Below are 23,040 nucleotides of genomic sequence, written 5' to 3' on the forward strand. Positions count from 1 at the left end.
CCTTGCAGCCTCCCTCTGGCTCCCTCTGTTGGCAGAGCCTCATAGGGACCCAGCTGCAAAGCAGAGATGTGATTTTGAGACTCGCTGCTCCCACACCACAAAGCAGAGGTGTGACACTGAGAATCATAGCTAAGTGTCTGGCAAAGTGGTCCATGATGGGAACAGACATAAAGAAGAATTCTAACCAAATAACAAATTAAGTACAACAGAGATCTCAGTATAGGGGATGGTAGAGAGGAGTAGAAGCCCCTCGTGTTTTAATCGTAATAAAGGTTAAAAATTGTGCCCATGGATGACAGACTGGGAACAGCTACTGAAGGTGCTAATATTAGGATTCTTGAAATTGAAGAGAAATCCTTGAAAAGAAAAACCAACAAATTGTATGAATTTGAAAGCACTGAACTCTTAGCTAAGAGTTGGGTTGGGGGAGAAAGTTAAAATATTCAAATGATTTCATCTTACTGAGTTTGCAGAAGGTAGTGGTTGAGAAAATAGTAGGAACTGTGTTTTTAAACAATAGTAGGGAGACAGTGTTTGTGAATATTCAGGACGTACATGACCACTAACTATGTGGAAAAATACCACAGATGTTTTGGGGAGAGAGAGAGAGAATGTCTAAGAACTTGATACCACTTGGAAAACAAGGAAAGGGGGAAAAAAGCGATAACAAGGTAAAATTAATAGTAAGCATATATAAAATGGGAGAAATAAAATTAAGTGTGTCAGTTGTTATATTGTTAATAATTGGGAATGGCCACAACTACCATTTAAAGGTCAAGGCTGCCAGATTATGTTAAAACACACAGATCACATGTGCCAAGAGCTACGTATATTTATCTGATATAAACTTAAAACAGAGTAATTTGTTTTGACCTTAATAAAGGTTAAAAATTATTGGATTGGCAAAGCTATACCAAACAAAAAGAAATACGAGAAAAGGTACGATTAAAGGTTATAAGCACTAAACAGAATAAAGAAGCACAATTATGGACTGATAACAAGCACAGTTTATTAAGACAACAGTCATTAACCTTTACGCGTCAGTCAAATTAACAGTTCAGTATATGAATGAAAAGCGATTAGAAATTCAAAGACTCCTTGATTAGAAAAAGCAAAAAAACCCAAAAACTGTACAAAGGACTTTGTGTAATCATCCTTTCCTTAAAAACGTTTACCCAGGGCTTGATGGAGGCATCCGCTAAGTTTACCATTAAAGCATCTACCATAGAAAGCGATGGGGTGAGTTAGTTGGTGTGTATCTCTAACTCTAACAGATGAAGTGAGAGGTTGCAGTTTGGTTCCAGCTTGAAAGCCCTTTGATATAGAAAAGAAGTATTGATTTCTTTTCCTTTCTAAGCCTTAGAATGGAGAATGGTAATGTCTTCCCCATCTCTCTGGCCAAAAGTTTCCCAAGACTTACCAATGTACCGAGGACATAATTTCAACATAGGAGTCCTGGCAAAAATGTGTCCTTTATGAAAAAGAAACTAAGTGCGAAACATTGTAAAAGGCGTCATGGATGGTTTGTCTACGTAAGGATACTCAGATGCTGTCATTTCTTCATAACTCAGAATCCTCTTTATGAATCCTCTTTATGTCATTTCTTCATAACTCAGAATCCTTTCCACGTGTGTCTCGCATGTCGCCCAACCATGAATGTGTCCTCATTTTCTGTCTTCAGGAGGAATCCCTATCATCTTGCCATCTGTCCCTGGCTCAGGCTGCCCATCTGGGGAGGGGCCAGTGCTTGCCAGATTTGAGGGCTTACCCAGCTGGACCCAAGAAAGGGATTTGCCCCAGAGATGCATGCATTTGACCTCTAGCTCCTTCTTTTCTCCAGCTGCCTCTGTTGTCTTCCTCCAGTGTCTTTAAATAAGCAGCTGGAGCACTCATCCAATGAGGGTTAGCAAGGCGGAGGGGTGTAGCTACTTTTCTAACAAGTCTTTTAATAGTAACGGGTCATGTATGGGCATTTCCTTCCACTACTTCTACAAGACAGTTTATTTTCAAGCCTTGCTCATATGGCACCATTTAGTGGTATGTGTATCTCCCCACTCCCACCGTTGTTCAGTTGTAGTTTGAATATTACGACCATTAATGAGTACTTTAAGATCATTTTGGTGTGAGATACCTCTAGTTCAAGCCAGATGAAGCAGCGGCCATCGTTGTCCTAATAGAGGGAAAGCTGGGTGTCTCCGGCTGTTGTGTAACCCCCCCCCACACACACACACAGCGAGTTTAACCGTGAATTCCTGGGGAAGAAGGGGGTGGCTGGGCCAGGGCCATGGTGATATTAAAATCAGAATTCTTTTCAAACATAAATGTGTTTTTCAGTGCCATAGGGGAATGTATTTGATAAGAAAACCATCCCAAAAAATCCAGGACAAGTAGAACTTGTTCCCGAGTGGGAACTGAAATAGGGGCGTTAGGGACAAAGTACTGTGCAGAGTGTAAATGGGAGGTGATCATCGAGAAGGGGGAGATGAGAACTGTCTGGGATTATGGCTCTGGGTAACCCCAGGAACAGCTGTAGGCGTCCAGTTTTCTTTCCTCCAGCATCACGTGGAAGCTCTGCAGGAAGTCTCCAGTTAAGGACATTTCACTGTGAATGAAAACAAAATCACCTTTTTAAATGTTCTGGTAGAAAGGAAGGAAACGGCGATTGTTAAATTCTGAATGACATTTTAAATGATATTTACAGAGAAGCATAGATGACCAAAATAAATATCTTCTTGGTTCCGTTCAGAACCAGGTCATAATGCTGGTTAAATAATACTGATTTACTCTGTGGTTTGCTAGATGATGGTTATTCAACCTTCCAAACAGTGTTACTTATTGCTAAGTTACCGTTACATAAAAAGTACCTGTGTTCCATAGTATTAAACTATGCTCATACTCTGTGTTCATGCTTTCAAAAATATTCATTGTCTAACAAGAGCCAGTCACTATTTAGTGTCTGGGCTCCAGTGGTGCATAAGACAAAGTTCTTACTCCCCATGGATCACATTCTAATGGTATCTATCTAGCGATCTGTCATCTGTCTATGTATAGTTTATATATACACATACACATGCGTGTGTGTGTGTGTGTGTGAGAGAGAGAGAGAGTTAGTTTGTGTGTGTCTTCTGTGAGACTGCAGGCTCCAAAGTCAGGCTGTCTGGCTACACTTGTCACTGGCTTCGTGACCTTGGGCAAATTACTTATAACTTTTGTAAGCCTTGGTTTTACATAACTTCTCTGGGCCTCAGCTTCCTCATCTGAAATACAATAATAGATACAGTAAGGCTCTTGTGAAAATTAAATGAGTTATGTACCTGTCAAGTGCTGAAAACTGTACCTGACACAAAATAAGCATTAATAAATGCTAGACCTTTATCTGTTACACACATAGATATACATATAGATACACATAAATGTTACATATAGATACATAATAGATATGATATACGAATGTAATATGGCTATGTGAATGTATATCTTTATGTATTTACGAACCTCAATGCATGTGTATGCCTTCCATGATTTGAAATAATTTGATCTGAGAAATATTAAGCTTGCTATGTACTTTTATTTTTGTAAGGTCTTATTAATAGGAAGCTGTATATTCTGTCATTATTTTTAATAGTCTTATAATTAGTTTGTTGAATTACTAACTCAGCTTTTCTGTTTAAAAAGGAACAGTAAACAGTATTTTGAATGCTAGTTCAGCATGTTCTGACAAAGTATGATGCATTAAAATAAAATTCATCATTAGCATTAAAAATGACCTCTGAGGTTGTAGTCGTTCATTTTTCTCTTCCAGTATTTGAAACAGTCTTTCTGAGTCAAGTTCTTTGCAATACTTTGCAGATATTGTCTGTGTATAACGGTCATAGTTCAATTTTTGATAAATATTTTGTCATATCATTTTATCGCTAACAATCTCAGCTTCCCATTTACTCTCACCCATTATCTGAGGTTCTTATCAGCTTTCCCTCAGTAATATAATGGCCTTATATATTAAATTATAAAGTAATTTTCTAAGCTAGAATTGTATAGAATTACTTATGTGTCAACCTACATGAAGATAAATCTGAGTATTTGTGAGTGGCCAAATGAGTAGTATACAAATTCAGAGCAACATTTAGGGCCATTGAAAGTTAAATGACTTTGGGAAAGAGTTGGTAATAATTTTGACTCTGGCATACTCTGAGTGGGTGTAATGAGAACAAATAAAAAATAAGCTTCTTTTAAAATAATTATGAATAATACTGGATTCGTGGCTAATAACTCCTTGTATGACCACAAAAGTGAGTGGTGTAATGGAAACTAATTCCTATAGGAGGTTTACTCTCTAGGAGGTTTAAGAAACAAGGCTTTGGAAATCAGATCCAATCATTTATGTCTCCTGTGTCTTTTTCAGTTTTCTCATGTAAAATAAGGGAGCTCGTGGTGCCTCCTCCATGAAAGATAACGAAGTTGAAAATACACGTGTAAAACATGCCTAGCTGACGTCATCTTTAAAATGCCCTTCTCACTTTCTGAAACCCTTTAGGTTCTTTGAAATAAAATAATATTGGCTAGTTTTTATGTAGAAACTGAAATACATAAAACTAGACTTTGTATGCCAGAATATCTGAGAGATGAATGTATGAGTACTTTATTATTATTATTTTTTCCATTTAAAAGAACATGTGATAATATTTATTATAGGAGATTTGCTTGGTTTTTAGAAATTGATGTTGCTGGTATCTTAAATCTCTCACCTGATTGAGAATATTCTGAGTAAAAGAGCTAAGCTGCAGGGGCTTGTGGTGTAAGGGAAAAGCTGACTGGTATTTGTTTCATTAAGCTTAGGCAAGCTATCCAATTACTTAATGCAAATAAGAAAAGTTTACACTAAACTCCTACTTCTTAGCTTCAAACTCGAGAGAATTTAAATGAGGAGAGATATGTATTTAAAAGAAGGAAGTTTAAATGAAACTTAAATCACGGGCTTAACGTCGAATAATATTAGATCAGAAGATCTGAAATAATAAGTGGGAAATGCCAATAAATAAAGAGACTGTATTCTCCAAGCTGCGTGGTATGTTTAATTTTATTTTGAAGTAATTCTTAAATCTTTGGAAACCCAGGTTCATGGTGAAAGACTTCGTTTATCTCATGCCTTCTTCTCACCAAACAGTGCCTTCTTCCCCTGTCAATGGGAGCTCCTGTCTTCTCTCCCTTGTGGAGTGTTTACAGAACAACCTGGCTTCTGATTTGTACTCGGAGCTCCAGCCCTGGATGGATAGCTATCAGTGAGGCCCAGAAAGCAGGGTCATCTCATCCGGCTCCAAGTAAGAGAGAAGTTGATTGATCATACGGATATCTACCTTCCATGGATGGCCATTGAATAGAATAGCTGGATGGCATAATCAAACCAAGAGCACTGGAAGGAAGCTTTGAAAAGAATTGAGAGCTTTTGAGAATGTAAGCAGATGTTCTTTGCAGAGTAGTTGGAGTTGTTAAATGATACAAATGACTCCGTCAAAGAGGAAACGGATTAGAGGAAAATATTGCTGTAAATGACTTTTCTGGCGGGGAGAGTTGGGGAAATGGGGAATAATATCATTTAGTAATTTCTAATCTTGCTTTTACTTCTCATGTAAAAAGGAAACCTCCGTTAGTTACACCAGTTATCTAAAACTCAGCCCTCCAAAATAATTTGAAAGAAAGTCAAATTGGGTTCCATAATTTTCTAAACATTTTTTTCTAAAATTGCAAAGGTGATTTTAAGCTTCTGTGGACCCTTTCAAGCCTTGCACTAAGTTTTGATACTTGTATGTGTTGTGTGTGTGTGTTTTAGGAGAGCTCCCTCAGTGACCTTAGATCTGCCATCCTTTGGTATCTGAAACAGCCATCACAGAACTCTGAAGAAAATCCTTTCTCAGCGATTCTGGACCCAACACACTAAGACACTTTCTTCTTCCCCATGTTGCTCAGTTAACATCTGTTAGATTTCAGTTCAAATATCAGCTTCCCGCCTTATAGCATCCTCGCTTCTTACAAATGATGTATTTATCAGAGTTTGAGCTTCGTGAGGGTCGGGGCCATGTCTGTTTTGCTCGTCATTTTATTCTCAGTAATCAGAATCGTGTCTGTCACCCAATAATTATATACTGAATGAATTTGTAAACCCTGTTGATTCTTGCTTAGCTTACAGTTTTTATAGGATGACCCTGCTTTCAGGGCCTCAGTAGGAAACTCTGAGAATGAGACAAGAAATATAAGCGCCCAATGAATGAAAAGTATAAAATTTGGAGAACATACGCCTTTGTTTCATTCATTCCCCGCCACATTCCTTTTTCAAGAGTTTTTAGGCAGTGGGGAATAATCTATTTAAAGTATGTTTGTCAAACTTGTAACTGCAAGAGACCTTAAGATTATTTAGTTAACCTTTCAAATTTTAAAGCTGGGAAAACTCAGGTTTATTAGGTTGTGTAGCTAAGTTGCTAGTACTAGGTCATGAGAATCTGTTTTGGGTCCTATAGCCAGATTGCTAAAGATGCAGGTCTGTGTATAAAGATAAATGAAAGTAACTGTAATAATTTATTCAGAAAGGAAGATAACTTTCTTTTCAAGCCAATTTGTGCTACTGCCAATTTCTCTGCAGCTAAGAATCAGGGACAGTTAGGCATTGATATTCCAGAGGCCGTGATATTGTAGAATATAGAACATCTTTCTATAATGCAAGTTTTATAACATCCTTCTGTGTTAAGTGATTTAGGGTAGCCTGGGATTAAGTCACACTTGTGACACTTAAAACACGGTGGGTCGGTGCTTGTAAGGTTCAACTTATCTCTAATTGTTTCTAATTGTTCCCAGTCTTCTGTTTTCTGCAGCTAGTTTTCCTTTTTTTTTCTTTTTGGTCTGTGGTTGGAAATATGCCATTCATCCCTCCATGCATTCAGACATTTCACCAAGTATTTGTTGAACGCTTCCTGTGTGGTAGGCGCTGTTAAAAGCATTGGGAATATAGCCGAGAACAAGAACAGAGCAAGTCCTTGCTCTCACAGAGTTTACAGGCAAGTGGGAAAGAAGTAAGGGGCGTGTGAAAGGATAGGGGTGCTCGGTCATTACTGTCAGCTTTTAATTTCAGAAGGCCTTGAAAATAGTAAAAATAAAGCAGGACTTCTTATTGGTGAAAAACTGGGGGGAAAAGATGGAGAAGACAAAGCTGTATGTGTTCACAGGGTATTTAGTGAATTTGGAGATTTTCTTCTTTTTAGAACATCACTGCCTTTTCTGTATTCCTTCCTGACCCACAGTGGGTACTATTATTATTGCCGCTACTTATGTGACGTGTTGGGTGCATATTCTTACAGGCATTGTGCTAAGTGCTCCATGTATGCAGAACCTTGTAAGGTACTTACTATATCAATCTATTTTACTCAGGAGAATTACAGAACCCAGGGAGGTTAACCGAAGTACTTACTCAGCTAGTAAGTGGTAGAGCCTTGATTTGGACCCCGGACTCAAATTCCAAAGTTTGTGCAGCTGTGCCAAATCTCACAAGCTGAAGAACCTTTATTTTTTTTATTATGACATTGAAGATTTTTGTGCTTATGTCTTTGCTTCTTTGTCACTAACTTGCCAGAACTTCATGATATTTCTTAAGATTGAGCCCCTTTGAACTCCCTTTGTAATTAAAATGGGTTCCACATGCAAATAAACTCAGAAAAAAACATGTGGTTATTAAAATATGTGGTAGATATGAGAAAACCTCGTTGTATAGAATTCATTTTATGCTCGTGAAGTCATAATGCAATTTTTCTGACAGTTTTGTAGATGTGTGTGGATCGCCTTTGAAGGCAGTGCTTGGTGTACTCGCACAGTAGGTGATCCGTACATGATAATTTTTAATATTTTAGTTTCCACCTCACTTGTAAAATAGATAACATCTTCTCCTTGCAGGGGATGTGCTGTAAAAATGATTTAATTGCCCTCTGATCATCTGATTCGTAACCTCAGCAGTTATCACTATAATATTCTTCTGTGGACCACCTCGTTTTTGATGTTACTCTCCTTTTATATTTTGCCAGGATTTATTTGGGTTAAAGAGTATTTTTGTATTTGAAGGCCGTGGTCCTCAGACTTTGCTATGCATCGGAAGCACCTGGAAGGCCTATTAAAGGACAGTTTGCTGTCCCGCCCAAGTTTCTGATCCAATGGGTGTGGGGTAGTGTCTGAGGCTGTGCATTTCTGACAAGTTCTCGGAGGAGGCTGCTGCTGCCGGTTAAGTGACCATCCTTCCAGAACTGCCACTCCAGGGGAGTGGATAGGACCTCTATGAGTGCTGTTCTGTTACAATCGTACATGTCCAGTGAGTTCGTGTCCTGAATTAGCATGTTGCTGCATTTGTTGTGAAATTCACTGTGATGTAACATAGAGACATTTGCTTTGTATAAGCCTAATAGTGTTTACTGCTTGAGGAAAAATTTCCTAGTAGCTACTTTTGCATGACAGAATTTCAAAGGGCAGGTTTCCATTTGTTTCTGTTCATCATCTTTATTCACGACACAAAAACACACAGGTTTAATTTTTAAGGGGAGAGCGTTGTAACTTTGGGATATAGTTTACAAGGTGATTTTTCTCTGTTATAATTGTTTTCTGAGAAGGACAGGGTTTCAGGATGATGGAGCATTTTAAAAATCGTTAACAGAAAAATTTTTCTTTTTTTTTTTTCTTTTGCTCTTTTCAAGAATCTTTTTGAAATTAAAATTTGATAGACTAGTATGGAGTTCCATTTGGTGCTCATCATTCCCACTTATAAAGCAGATTTCACTCAGAAGTTCACTTATACCAACATAACAATTTTACCTTTTCAAAGCATCACTTATGCCTTTGGGGATATGATGGTATGAAGGCGTTTTCTCTCGAAGAAGAAAAGGCAATCAGAAAATCTTTGTCCATGAGATTAGGCTGAAATGTACTCTCCTTCAGTGATTACTGAATACCTTTACATGGCAGGCACGATGGTGAAGATCGGTGCCAAAGCAATTTATCTTTTTCATGCACAATGAGGGGTTTTAGTGGATTGTAACTTAATACGATCTAATTGTGTGATGAGGTTACTGATCAACCTAATGCAATCGGACGCTTCATTAATAGAATTAGCATTGTGTGCAGGCCTTGGGAGGTGCAGTTCTGCTGTGTAATTTGGCCAAACCATGTCTGCAGTGTTACGTTTAGTTCAGAGCTAAGGGACAAATTGGAGTCGTTCCAGATATGAGCAGCCCTGCTGTTGAAATGTCTGGCCAATTTTGCATAGGAGGATTGTTGGGAAATGGGAGTAATTCCCTGGGAGGGGAGATATCTTCATTGTGGTTTGAGTTTTCTGCTGTAATATAAGATCCATGAGGACCGGGCCATGTCCTTCTCGTTCAGCACGAGTTAGTGTCCCTTTTACTTGCAGGTGATGTGCCTCAGTGCCTCAATTGAGGTGTCATCAATGCCTCACACAGGACTTGTGGTGTATTCAGTAAACACTTGATTTGAGTCAATTGTGAGGGGAAGCGATGGTTACCTTCAAATATTTGTCTTGTAGATGGCTTGTTAATTAGATTTATTATTTATATCTCCAGAGGACAGACAGTGGTACCAGGGATAAATTTTTAGATGGGCAGATTCAGTTTTACTTAAGAAGACCTTTGTAAAACGAGTTTAGCAGTCAAATAGATAAACATCACGTATTTGAGTTCTCTTCTTTTAAATACTGGGGTCAAGGCTGCGTGGGGATTTACTAGAAAATACACTTGCTTTTGTTAAACTATAGGCCAAGGTGATTTCGGCTGTGTCTCTGTTTATTTAAGTGTTTCATTTAAAAAAAAAATTGTCAACTAATAACATCTTGTTTTCTAAGGTAGACCTTTCTTGCCTTTTCAGATTAAAACAAGGGAAAGAAGTGGACCGAGACAGGGCTTTAGCCAATGAGCAGCTGACCAGAGCTATTCTCCGCGAGAGGATATCCAGTGAGGAAGAGCGTTCCAAGGCAAAGCTGCTGGTGAGTGTCACGGATTTGGGAAAAACGTCTTCACAGGGAAACCGCCAGCGTTTGGGAAGAGCTAAGCACGCCTGCCAACTTTTAGGGTTGACAAAATTCACGTTCTCTTGGCTTAGATTTTCTTGATTTTTGCCTTTTACAAGTAATTGACGATTTGCTGAGATGAACCATGAAGGGCATTTTAAGGCAGGTAACTTCAGAATTATTGAAATAAAGGTCAACAGAGAGATACAGGTACATACATCTTACTTGAAGGGATGGAGTGTGTGTCTCCCTGTGTCCCTTTTCATTTCATTGTTTTTGAAACCTCTGGGGCAAGCAGCCTAGCCTGTTTCTATCCTGCTGGTCACAACCAGATGTAGGTCTGTGAAGGCTCCCACAAAGGTGAGTATGGTTTGATCAGTCACGTTCTGGGCTTTTGAAAGGGGAAAACAGAACAAGGGCTTTGGGAACCATAATTTTTAAAGAAAGAAATTATTATTTTATTTTGAAGGAAACATTACACGAATGTGTCTAAACACGATGAATAGAAAGCATAAACTTGAAAAGACACCCATAAATCTGCCATTCTCGCACAACCACAGTTTACACTGGGGTGTATTTCCTTGTAGACAATTTTTATTCCTAGGTATGTTTCATATTTAAGAATTCGGATAATGCTGTGTATCGTGTTTAGCATCCGGGACATTTTCTTATGTCACCAAATGTTCTTCTGAAATACAGTTTTTAACAGCTGAATAATATTTGTCTCTGAGTGTACCGTAATTTATAAACCATTTCCCGTTGTTAGATAAAAATGGAACTGCTTTGGATGAAGCCTGGGGCACTGGCTGTTCAGCTCTCATTTCAGCCTCCCTAGAAAACCACGTGTAGCTTTTCAGAACCTCATATTTGGGAACTCACTGGGGAGGTAAAATGTGATTATATATTGGCGAACTATAAACGCAAGACTGGGGGAGGGGAGGCGTCCTTAGTTCAGCGGGGAATTGGGTATTGTTAAACATTTGAAGGAACGGGTCCGTTTCTGCTCTCTTCTGTTCTTTCCCTTGGTCCTTTCTTTGAGAGGCTAACCTATGACTAGGCACTAATAGAGAAAATTAAAGGAAATTAATGTGTAATGAATTCACTTCTTCAGTGACTCATTCAGGATCCAGGCTGAATGGTAGACAGTGAAGTCAGAGTAGAGGTCATGGATTAAGAAGAAGTGTCAAGGGACCGGCTGGTAGCCATCTTGGAGGACACACGTGTTGAGTGGAACTGAGGCCAAGAGATGGGGAAGGAAAGTCATTTGTCCTGAAAGGGGGATAATTCCAGAATTAAAGACGTTAATTGTTGAGTAATTCAATCATTCATGATATCTACTGTACTCCTAAGCTTGGGGGTTTTGTTTTGTTTTTGTTTTTTTATTTTTGAGGATATTGAAAATATATCAGGGCAGGGTTTTGAAGAGTCATTTCCACTAATGTTATAGCCTCCCAGTTTTGAGGTCGGGTGGCATTGAAAGGGTTAAACGTGCTTGTGTTTAAGGAAGATGGGGGAGCAAGCTTCTTAGTTTCTAGTGGGTAGAAGAATCCTTGGTTGGCATTTTTGTTTGTGCTCCAGCTTTTTTATCTCTTATCGTTGAAGCACTTTTATTCTCTACATCTTTGTGCCTAAGTTTGGTCATACTGTCTTATTCTTTTAGTTGAGGGAGACAAGCAAGCTTGGGATTAAAAAAAAAAAAAAAAGCCTCATTAAACATACACACATGCGGATGATAAAGCATGAAAAGGAGAGTTTTCACCAAAAATGTGGAAATATAAGAATTTCTTATATAACAGTAACTGAAATATTATGTAATGTAGTTTGGTTGGAAGAGCTACCTTGAATCCATTTTTCTTGAGCCCATTTGTACCTTACAAGTCTTGTCTATTGCGTGTGTGTGTGTGTCTGTGTCTGTGTGTGTGTGTGTGTCTGTGTGTGCATGTTAAGCCTAAGAAATTGGCATTGTATATTCTGTTTTGTTAGGTCTCTTCTTTATTGATTCTGGCGTTGTAGGATGCTCATATAAATGGCAAATTACCATACTCTCAACTCCTGAATTTCAGCGTCTATCATAATATCAGCCAAATAAAGCCCTCACAGCACTGAGGGAATAAAAGTAGAATTTATACAAAGGCTTTTGGCTGATTCCGAGGGTCCCACCCTGGCTTGAGTGTTCTCAGACATTTTTGTGATAATTGATAATCACAGCCACATGGCTGCCTGTAGCAGTTCAGGTGCCCGATGACGCCCAACTTCTTTACCAGGTGTCCTCCTGTGTTGTTATTCGTCGTCATTGTGGGGGACACGTGTACTCATTGGGCAAAGATAAGAAAATACATTCAAAAGATATTCAGATCACTTAAGTTACCACTCTCCACAGATAATTACTATTCACTTTCTGGTTGATTGTTTTTATATTCCTTTTCACATCCCACTAAGTCTGCATAAAACATTAGGAATATGGGTATATGTCTAACCCCAAACGTAGAGGATAATATACATAGACGCATATAACTTACAATAACCTTCACCTTTAAAAGTTTTGGGCTACATGGTAAAGGTCTTCCCATACCAGTAAGTTAGTTCTTGTATGATCACTTTTAATGGTTGAATGTATTTCACTGGGTTTCCCTCTAATTACTAAAATAACACAGAGATATTATAGAAAACTCGGAAAATATAAAAACTACTCAGGCACCATTCAGATGGGTACTGTCACAAAGACAGATCGTAACACGATTGGCAAGGCTGTGAGAATGGATGTGGTGCAGCCACTATGGAAAACAATCTGGCAGTTCCACAAAACACTAAAAATAGAATTGCCATATGGTTCCACAATCCCACTTGTGGGTATTTATCCAAAAGAATTGAAAGCAGGGTCTCGAGATATTTGTATGCCCATGTTCATGGCAGCCTTATTCACAGTAGCCAAATGGTAGAAGCAACCCAAGTGTACAGTAGATGAATGCATAGACAAAAACGGGGTCTGTACAGACAATGGAATGTTATTCAGCCTTAAAAAGGAAGGAAATTCTGGCACATCATGCATCATAGACGAACCTTGAGGACATTATGCTAATTGAAATAAAGCAGTCACCAGAAAAGATAGATACCGTATGACTCCGCTTATATGAGGTATTTAGAGTGGTCAGATTTATAGAGACGGAAAGTGGAAGGGTGGTTGCCAAGGGCCGGGGGGAGGGAGCAATGGAGAGCTTTCTGATAGTTACGGAGTGTCAGTTTTGCAGGGTGAAAGCAATTCTGGAGATTGGCTGCACGACAGTGAGTGTACTTTATACTCCTGAACTGTACCGTTCTAAATGGTTACGGTGGTAAATTCTATGTTATGTGTATTTTACCACAGTTGAAATTTAGAAAAAAATTACTAAAGGAGTAAGCAGTATCACACATATAATTAGTGTTTAGGGGCTATAACGTTCTTTCTGCCTTTTCCCCACTATGGATACCTACCATCCAGGTTTCCAAATTCTGTACCCCGCCACCTTGTAAAACGTGTGGTGTGGAACGTGACTTCAAACCTACTGTTGTCCCTTAGTCACTTGATCCCCAGCTGGGAAAGCAGCCATCCTCAGAACCCATGATTCATGGGAGAATCACCCCAAAAACATTAGCATTGTTCCACTGTGAAATCTGGGCCCCCATTGCTGCTGCCATTCTTACCCCTAATATGCGGGTGGTGGCCAAACGCTGATTTGTTCCTCTACAGAAACCAGATGTTGCAGCCTAAAAGAAAGTAAAGGTTGGGTTTCACACATTTGAAGGAATTGGAAAGCTGTCTTTCAGGAGAACTAGGGAAAAAAATACGAAAAAAAGCAACAACAAAACTGACTGAATGCTGGTGCCATGAGATAAAACGAACTCTTCCCTCTCTCGCTCACCGTCCTCCACCCACAGACGGTTGGCATTTAGATGGCTGTCCCCCAAGATGTGAATCCAGGCTTTTCTTCCACAGCTGTCGCAGCAGCTAGCTTTCTGAGAGCTCTTTGAAGGGCAAAGTCATGGTGGCCCTGTTGTTGAAGTTTTCAACTAAGATCTGACCAAAACTTTCCCTTTTGGAAGAGTTGCTTTGGCGGGAGAAGCTGTAAGTCCTGTTCTAGATTCAGGAAGAGCTTACCAGCCCCTCATTCCACCTCGGAGGCCTGGGTACCAATATGTTAATCAGCTGATTTCACCCAGAGGTTTTGGGGAGGCAGTTCACTGATAATTTTACCCACATGAAGTATTAAATAAAATTCACATTAAAGCTATGCTTCTTAGGAGCAGGAAAGCACCTCTGGGAAGAATGAAAACTAAGTAGAAGGGCAGCACCAAGAAACCTGTAAAGTTAATGTGATTTGACATTTTGTGCATCTTTGACGACCTGGTACATATAAATCCAACATTTGCTGTGTCAGAATTTTTTTTTTTTATAAATTAAAGAGCAGGAAGTAGTGTTTTTTTGACTTGACAGTTATATTTGATTTCTTTTTAAAATGTCAATTAAAATTTGATGGACTTTTTTTTTCCTTCTCAATAGGCTGTTTCAACATTAGCCATTTCTTGTTATCACCACAGAATTATGTTGTGTTTTTTTTTTTTTAATCTAAACTTGAAAAGAAGCCCGCTGTCTTTGCTTAAGGAACTATTTACTTAAATGTTCTGGAATTTATAAACCTAAATGTGAAATAATTTCCTTCACTGTTTGGACAGATATTTTACTGAGTACTTACCGTATGAAAAACACTGTGCTGGATACTAAAGGTCTATAAGTGAAAAAGACAAAACCCTGCCCTAAGGAGTTCACAGTGCATGTGACAGACAGATACATTTAAAATAATGTGAAAGTGCTGAGTCTATTATAGAGCCACACTCTATAAAAATTAAAAATTTTTTATAAAATTTTTCACTCTATTAAAATTTTTGTGAGATTCTCACTTTTGTGAAAGCAGGGACTTTTCTCTGAACACACTGCTCTATCTTCATTCATTTGTTCAATACACATTGGAGCGTCTGATCTGTGCCCGTGCCTAGCAGAGAGCAAACAGTCAATAAATACGTGTTGACTGAAGAAATGAAGAATTGAGTTGATGCAAGCCCCAGAAATGGGAGGAGAGGAAATGGGGAAGAATAGAAAAGATTTTCTAGGGAGGCCGTGCCCGAGCTGGGTTCTCAAGTATGTAGAGAAAATAATTGAATCCATGGTAGAGGGGTGGCCGGTCCCAGCCTCTGACATGGCAAGGCACAGGCACTCGGAAACATGGGACAATGGGACACTAACTCCACAGAGTGGCCGAGTGGGAAGACAGTGCAAGGAGTGTTGAGGGACGGGGCAGAAGAAGTTGGCATGGCTAAGATCATGAGTCCCAAAGAACCCTGGGCTGTATTCATCCAGGGGTTTGAAACAGAGAAAGGAAATGGTTAGATGGGCATTTTGGTAGCTCACGCTAGTGAAGTGTCAAGGATAGAATAGAGGAAGAAATGGAAGGAAACAGGGAGCTCATTAGTCAGATCATTAGGTGTTTTGGTCCCTTTCCAAGGGACACAAATTTATTAAACACCTACTGTGTATTAGGTGCTGTTAGTTGCTGGGATATGAGTTAGATCTGGTTGCTTTTCCTCACCTCAAAGTCTCCAGCCAAGTGTAGTTTGTGGGGGAAGGTAATTACATTGTGTTTTTTTTTTCTTCTTCTTCTTACTTATAATTTCTGAATTTGTAAAACGGTCGTAGTGCTTAGAAAAAAATAACACTAAAAAATAGGGTAGGTGAATGCATAAATCTAGGTTTTGCAGATTTAAGCGACTCTCAGCAAGATGTCACTCTTCATCCCCAGTTTCCTTTTTGTCTGAAATGCACCAGTGAAGCAATCAAGAAGAATTGATTAATTTTGTGGTGTGTCCTTTTCAGTTCTGCGTTTTGTTTGTGCTTCAAACTGTGACAGTTGAAATTTCATGGTAAAAGAGAAAAAGGTTTTGCATTTGGGATATGGAGGAGAACTACTAAATCAAAGAAAGTAGATAATACTGCTGCTGCCTAACGTATAAGTGGGGTCCTCTCCAAGGGCAAAGGAGACAGTGGGGTTGTAGTTTTGAAATGATCAGCATGGTTCATGCTCAAAAGTTCTGTGTGAAAGAACAGTGAGTGATTACATGGGCATGTTAGTATCGTGAAAATTAACAAGGTAAATGAAGTGGCATTGCAGCCGCAGGTATTCTGGCTTCTTTTATCGGGCACTTAGAGATGCTTTTTAAATGTTCTTGTCTTTTGGGTGCAATTTAGTACTTTGACTTTAACTTCTATTAACACGATCCCTCTGGTTATGTATGCCACTTGCTGGCTTTCTTGCTATAGACACCAAGCCCCAAATGTTTTGACATGCATGGAGTATTAATTTGCTTTTAATGTCAAAAATGAAGTTGACGATTCTGAGTTTTGCTTTTGAAGACGATTTAAATATAGAATTCCTACTTTATGTTTGAGGGATCTAAGCCATTTACGTATAAGATAGTTTCCTCGATGTCAATTGGTGAGAATGGGACCTGGGATCCATCTGCAAGTCCTGTGCTTTCTCTTTGCTCAGTTACTATCGTATCAGGAAAGGTAAAGAAAGGGCAGCATCCCTCAAGACAGGTGGGAGCAGGGCCTCCCTGCATCGCTGTGCCTTCTGTGTTTGGATCCAGCAAGCCGTTCTAGTGCCCAGCGCAAAGCATCCGTACGCCATCTTCTCCCTTGACGTTCTTTGTTCTTATTCTCATGTGTGGTCGTTACTTCCTGTGTGTATTATCGCAGCTGGAACGCGCACAGCGCTCGGAAGAGGTTGTTCATCAAAGATTGTTAGTCACGCATTGCCAGGTCAGCTTCAGGTAGGTTTGTTTCCCGCTACCGTAGAAACGAGAGAGCCCAGAGAAAGGCTAGGACGGTTATTACACATGTCAGTATTGCTTGTATACTGAAAACTGAACCAGGTGAGAGTGTTTCTCAGTGTACGTTGTCACACCCCGCCCTCATCCGGCTCTGCAGAATTACCTAGGATCTTAACTTTACTAGAGAGCCTTACGGAAGCCTGATTTCCTGGGGAGCAGATACTGAGGGTCCGGGAGGAGAGAAGGAGAGAATGGATGAGAATTCTTGGGGCAGCAGAGATTGAATCTCACTCCAGGTTGGCAGGTCTGCCCAGTGGACCCAGCGTCCAGGTAACTGCAATTTGCTCATGTTGCTTTTTTCCCCAAGGGACTCTCTCAGACTGTACGGCTTTGTTGACAAAGTGATTCGAGAAGAAAAGAGCACAGTTGGGTAGAATGCTGTTGGTGCTGTTGCCAACAACTAGTAGTATTTAAAGTCAGCTATGAGGAGCGTCTCTGCGTAGGATGTGCCGTCATATTTTCATTCTAAATGCACTTTAAAAAATGCATCAAATTGCTTGCCGACTGTTCAGCTCAGGGCAACTCTTGTAGAGTGATGTCCTGTGTGGAAGCCCCGCCATAAATAGCATATTGACGTCCCATCACTTGGGCCATTATGGGTGTCAAGGTGAGGGACGGGGAGCACTGACTAAAAATCCATAGGTAACTAAGGTGCAAAAAGCTGGTTCTAATTCCATCTCTTTACAATGAGATGGCGTTTATTGTTAACTTGTTTGTTCCACTGCCTGGTACGAAATGAACTGTCATTAGAGCCTTCAGACTTTATTGAACTGACATCATCATCTCATTTCCTGCTGAAGAGGCTGAGAAATATGGCCTTCTGTGTTGGCTTTAACCTGTAACAAATTAGAAGTTTACCATAAGCACAATGAAGTCCGTCAAGCCTTCTAAATCCTAAAGAAGAGCTTTGCACTTTCTGTTTTGAATGAGACGGTAAGACCAGTCAGTTCCGTTGTGTGCAATCAGCATCAATCTTTCCATTTTGTCTTTAGTGGCAGGTCTCATGCTATTAGTTTTGATACAGCCTTGGAGACTCGCTTTCAACCTATTGTGCGTGTACATGTGGGTTAGTGAGCTCAGTGGTAAATGGAATAGCAGTAATGTTGACTACGAGATGTATTATTGTGCAGTGAGATCGACTTCATTTTTGTTTATTGGACATTCAATTCTTCACAACGTTGAGCGTTCTAGAACAGCTCTGTATTTGTTTATTTTATGCATCTCCGTTTTTATTGCTTAGATAGGATTCCTAAATGGAACTGTGTTGTGCTCTTTCTGTGTTTCTTGATGTTTTGTGCCCTGCTTTTGGGGGTGGCAGGGTTTATTGGCATGTGCCATGGGTTAGTTCATTGACCGTAAAGACGTTCATCATTTTGTTCCAGCGTGACCCTTTCCACTCTTTTCTTTGCTAACTGTATTTTAAGGATGACTTCTCCTGAAAAATACCGCGGGGCAGAATTAGCAAATGAAGTCAGGCCTCCATTCTCTAGAGAGCAGGAATCTGTTTACAAACCTGCAGTATTTATTACATACCTCATTTAGCACATTCATCATTTTAATAGAAAAATGAGTCATTTTAGATGATTCTGAAATAATTCGAGGTAAGCTACATAGCCGCAAGCAGAATATGATTTACTCCGACAGCACCAAGCTTTTTTCAAAAAACTATAATGGAATGATCAGCACCAATAATTTATGATTACTTGTGGTAAACTTATTAAGTATCTTCATTGTCATAGTAATTTGTTGATTAATTAAAAGTTTAGAGGAGTTTTCGAGCTTTCTCCCCATTCTTGTATCTTTTGTGACACATGGTTACAAAATTCTATACTTAGCTGTATGTCTAAATATCTTCTCTGCCTGTTTAAAACACTGACTGTAAACATAATTCTAGATTTATGTTTAATATTGTCTTGATAGAAAGACAGTGTCACAGGGCTAGTTTTACTGGAGACTATAAACCTACTTTTAGAAATTTTCTGCTTAGACATTGAACATTAATCCTTTCAGTTTCCTTAGCCTGTCTGATTCTCAGGAATACAGCTAGCTGACCGCTTGGAACCATAGCTCCAAACCCGAAAGGAAATACGAAGTGTTTCCAGGTGGTACCATAATGCGCATGAGCTTTATTAATAACCAGCATCACAACAAAAACAACTGATATTTATTTTTAGTAGTTTTCATTTCACCCAGAGCTTTCAAGTCCATTACCTGATGTTACGAAATGTTTGATACGAACAGGGCATCTGTCAATCCTGTTTCAGATGATAAAACATACGTCCAGGAGACCGTGAATCTAAAGTTTGCCCAGGGAGAGAGCAATAGGTCAGACCCTCACGGTGTAGGTGATCTTATTTGGGGCACAATTTAGCATATTTAGTTGTTATTATGTTTTTACCCTATAGTGGATTGGGCCACTGTATTAGAAAGTATGAGGGGACTTTTAGGGGCAGGCACATGGACAAAGCAGAAATTACTGCAGACAAATAAAAAAGGCATTGAAAATTCATACACATGAAGCAAAAACCATCTTAGCCTGAGAAGCCGCCTCCTCAGCGCCGAGGCAGACAGCCCTCGTCACTCGAGTGGGCTTGTGTGTTACTGCTCAGTGAAATGCTGTAACACTACCAGGGATTCCCAGTAATGTGTTTCAGAACAAAGAATGGAGTAGTACATTTTAGAATGAAAATTTCCATCTAAACCGTTTTTCATTGGAAAAGTTTTGACACTTCAAGTTGTAAATTCCGTATTCAAAAAAAAAAGTCTCACCTGTGAATCTCTGCATCGCAAATGATACTGGTGAAATGAAATGTTATTGTATACTTTTATAAAGTCATTTTTGAGTGTACTTGCCAAAAAATGTTTGCTATAATCTGTTATATTTTGGGAGAGGTGGTTAATATAGGTCCAGAAGTACCTGGTTTGTAGGAATTACCTATTCCCTTGCCCTTAGCAGAACATCAGTTTATAAAGGCAGAAACTTTCCTGTTGTTTTTATGTTTTGTATTGTTTTGTTTTTTGTTTTTCTTTATGTGCAATGTAAACTCTTTATTTTCAGGGGAGGTAAAAGTTAATTTGCTTATTTTTCTGCTTTGGGTAATAAAGTTGCATTAACCTGGCAGAATGCTTGTTGAGCAGAGTAGAGACAGGCTTGCTGATTATTTTTAAGCGGAAATGTAATATACGCATATATTGTCCAATTTAGTCATGCAGTGAATTCAATCAATTTTTGTATTTTGTGTTTTCACTGAATTTTAAGAAAAATTTAAAGTGAAAATATGCCATAGGTTTTCCTTGTAAAGTCAACTGCTGAATAGAATTTTAAAAACTATGTCATTGACCGTTTTGGAGATTTGTTCAGTTAAAAAAAAAAGAAACAAATTTGGGAGGTAGTTATATAACTATTAATGTAGTTTAATAACTCCAAGAATAATTCTTATTCACAGAGGTTAACTAATGTAACAGAAAAAATTGTTTTCTAAAGAAAAGCTCTTTCCTTACAGCTCTGGTCAAATGATAGGAAAGAGCTGGTAAGTAAATTTTTACTAAGTCTTCTATTGTAAAATTAAAAGCTGAGTATAAACATTGCTAGGGGTGTGTGTGTGTGTGTGTGTGTGTGTACACTTAATTTGTGTTGCATGCAGTCAAGGCATTTTTTTAGACCCTATGGAAATAGAACTTTAAAATTCATTTCTTAAATTTTTTACTTTTAATGAATTTTTAGTTTACGGAAAAGTTGTAAGAGCTAAGAACTTGACTACATGTACCACACTTGCACGCACACACACACATTTTGTGCACCATTTGAGCATGGGTTGCAGACATCATGCCAATTTGCTCCTTAATGCTTCTACCCCTTAAAAATTAGTGTTTCTTACCATAACCAAGTACAGGTAACGCCATATAACACAGTTGTTAGGTTTCTAAAAAATGCCTTGTTGTGCGAATCCATGTTATACGAAACAAAGAACTAGTACAAAACGGGGTTAGTTTCCAAAAATTACAAAGACATACTATTATATTTTTATTAATTAAGAGAAATATATTTATTAAAGCAATTTTCACCAAAAGTATAACATTAATATGTATTAAATAACGTTTTCTTCGTCATCACTACTAAGCACCATTAACTGAGGGCGTTTTCTTTTTGACAAGGTATCTTCATTCTCTGAACTTTCTTCAACATTATCTTGACTTCTGTCCTTTTTGCAAAAAATCTGTTATTTTAGATTGCTTGCTTTTAGCTGAGAGATCTTTGTAAATTTCAACATATGGTGCAAAGCACTTGTGAAGTTCTCTTAAACTTTGTGCTTCTCTCATTGGAAGGCTCTTCATTTAAGGAATTCTGCAGTCAAATCCGATATGACATCCACACTCGAATGACAAATTTCAAATGAGATATCGTTTGCTCTTAAAACCTCTTCTTACGCTCCGTGTTGTTTGGGGATTTCTCTGATTCTCAAACCATGTTAGAGTGAAACCGTGTTCTAGGATGCCGTGTTGTACAAGGATTTTCCCCAATTCTCGAACCGTGTTAGAGCGAAGCCGTGTTATAGACGTGCCGTGTTATATGGGGGTTCCCTGTACAGTTGTCAAAATGAAGAAATTTAGCATTGAGGCAACATTTTAATTTTTAATCCAGATTTCAATTATGTTCTTTATAGCAATTTTTCCTCCTAGAACACATCCTGTTCTAGGATCCTATATTGCATTTAGTTGTCATGTCTTACAGAATTTTAAACAAGATTTGCAAACAATAGGATTCTGATGAATACTGTGTTAACTTCAATTTATGAATTCATGCTGTCATTGCTGGAATTTTAGAAAGACAAAAGTAGAATGGACAAGAAAAGAAAGATGAAATTTCAGGCATATAGATTCATATTCTGTATTGTGGGTGAGGAAGCAATTGTTTTGAATATTTTCTTTTCATGAACCCAAACTATCAAACAACTTAAATGCTCTTTCATCAGCATCTGTATAGATCCTATGTCTTTGAAATGTAGCAGACATCCTAGTTATATCATTAAAAACTGTTTGTAAACTCTTTTCTATTTTATTACAGAGTTTTTGAACAATAATATTTCTGAAATAGCCTTTTCTATGCCACCTCCCTCCCTCCGAGTACTGCTCCATGTAATTTTAGGCAAATTGCTGTTTTTCTTTATGCCCTTTGTTTCTATCTGTTTAAAATGGGGACAAGGCCGTTAATGTACTTTTCTTTCAAGTCTGTTACCTTGATGAATAAATATATAAATACAGGAGTTCTTAGAGAATGCAAAGTTCTATTACTTATAAATTGACTTTTCATAAAGTAATTTTGTTTTATGAATAGGTTACCAAGTCCACGAGACACATCTATTTTAATTTTCTTCAGTTATTAAAAAAAAAGTCCATTTAAAAAAAGAAAAATAGTTAAAGTTGAAAGCCTCATTTTCTTGGTTAAATTGAATTTGTGTTGTTGAAACCTTATTCTGATTAGTAGAAGTGGTTTAGTCATAGGCACAGGTACAAATGCGGTCACTGTATTGAAAGGGTCAGAATGAGAAGGGTCTTTTGAACATAAGAGGATGGGATCTTTCTGCTAATATATATTTGTTGGCCTAGAATGAAAACTCAGACTTTTGTTAGCAAAATAAACTTCAATGAACAGCATTTAAAATACATATACAATCAAATTAAATGGCACAGAAATTGGTCTTCTTTATACCGCTATAAGATGACTATTAAATTAAATGCCCTGAATTTTGGTATTCTCATGGATTAAACCCTTTTGCTGTCTCCAAGTCCAAATAGAGATTCATCTCTTTAAATGCTTTCTTTATCTTTCACTCATTTCCCATGTATTACTTCAACTCGTTAAAAATCATTTGTTAGTTTTTAAAGTTTGGCTGTTCGTGTCGCTCCCTCGCCCGTTTGTGCCATGATCTTTCTTTCTTAATTACCATCCCCGCCTTGTTAAACTTGCAACACAGCGCCAGTCGCATCTTTAGAATGTTCCGGTCATTCCCTGTCATGCATGGGTGGCAGAATGTATCGCGTGTTCAAACTTTGTTTTTTCTGTTTCTTTG

General features: G+C 38.5%; 1 protein-coding gene across 6 annotated transcripts in view; it reads left to right on the forward strand.

Annotated features, from left to right (window-relative positions):
* The window catches only part of CHCHD3 (coiled-coil-helix-coiled-coil-helix domain containing 3), a 250,867-nt gene that overhangs the window by 79,638 nt on the left and 148,189 nt on the right, over positions 1-23,040 (forward strand). For all 6 annotated transcript variants that reach the window (XM_019751017.3, XM_074315354.2, XM_074315355.2 and 3 more), the window contains exon 4: positions 9,907-10,024. In XM_019751017.3, the coding sequence (XP_019606576.1) occupies positions 9,907-10,024 (118 nt within the window). The remainder of the gene's footprint in view (positions 1-9,906; positions 10,025-23,040) is intronic.

The sequence above is a fragment of the Rhinolophus sinicus genome, chromosome 8, assembly GCF_057876585.1.
Source record: "Rhinolophus sinicus isolate RSI-liver-muscle chromosome 8, RSI-T2T, whole genome shotgun sequence".
Classification (NCBI taxonomy): Eukaryota; Metazoa; Chordata; class Mammalia; order Chiroptera; family Rhinolophidae; genus Rhinolophus; species Rhinolophus sinicus.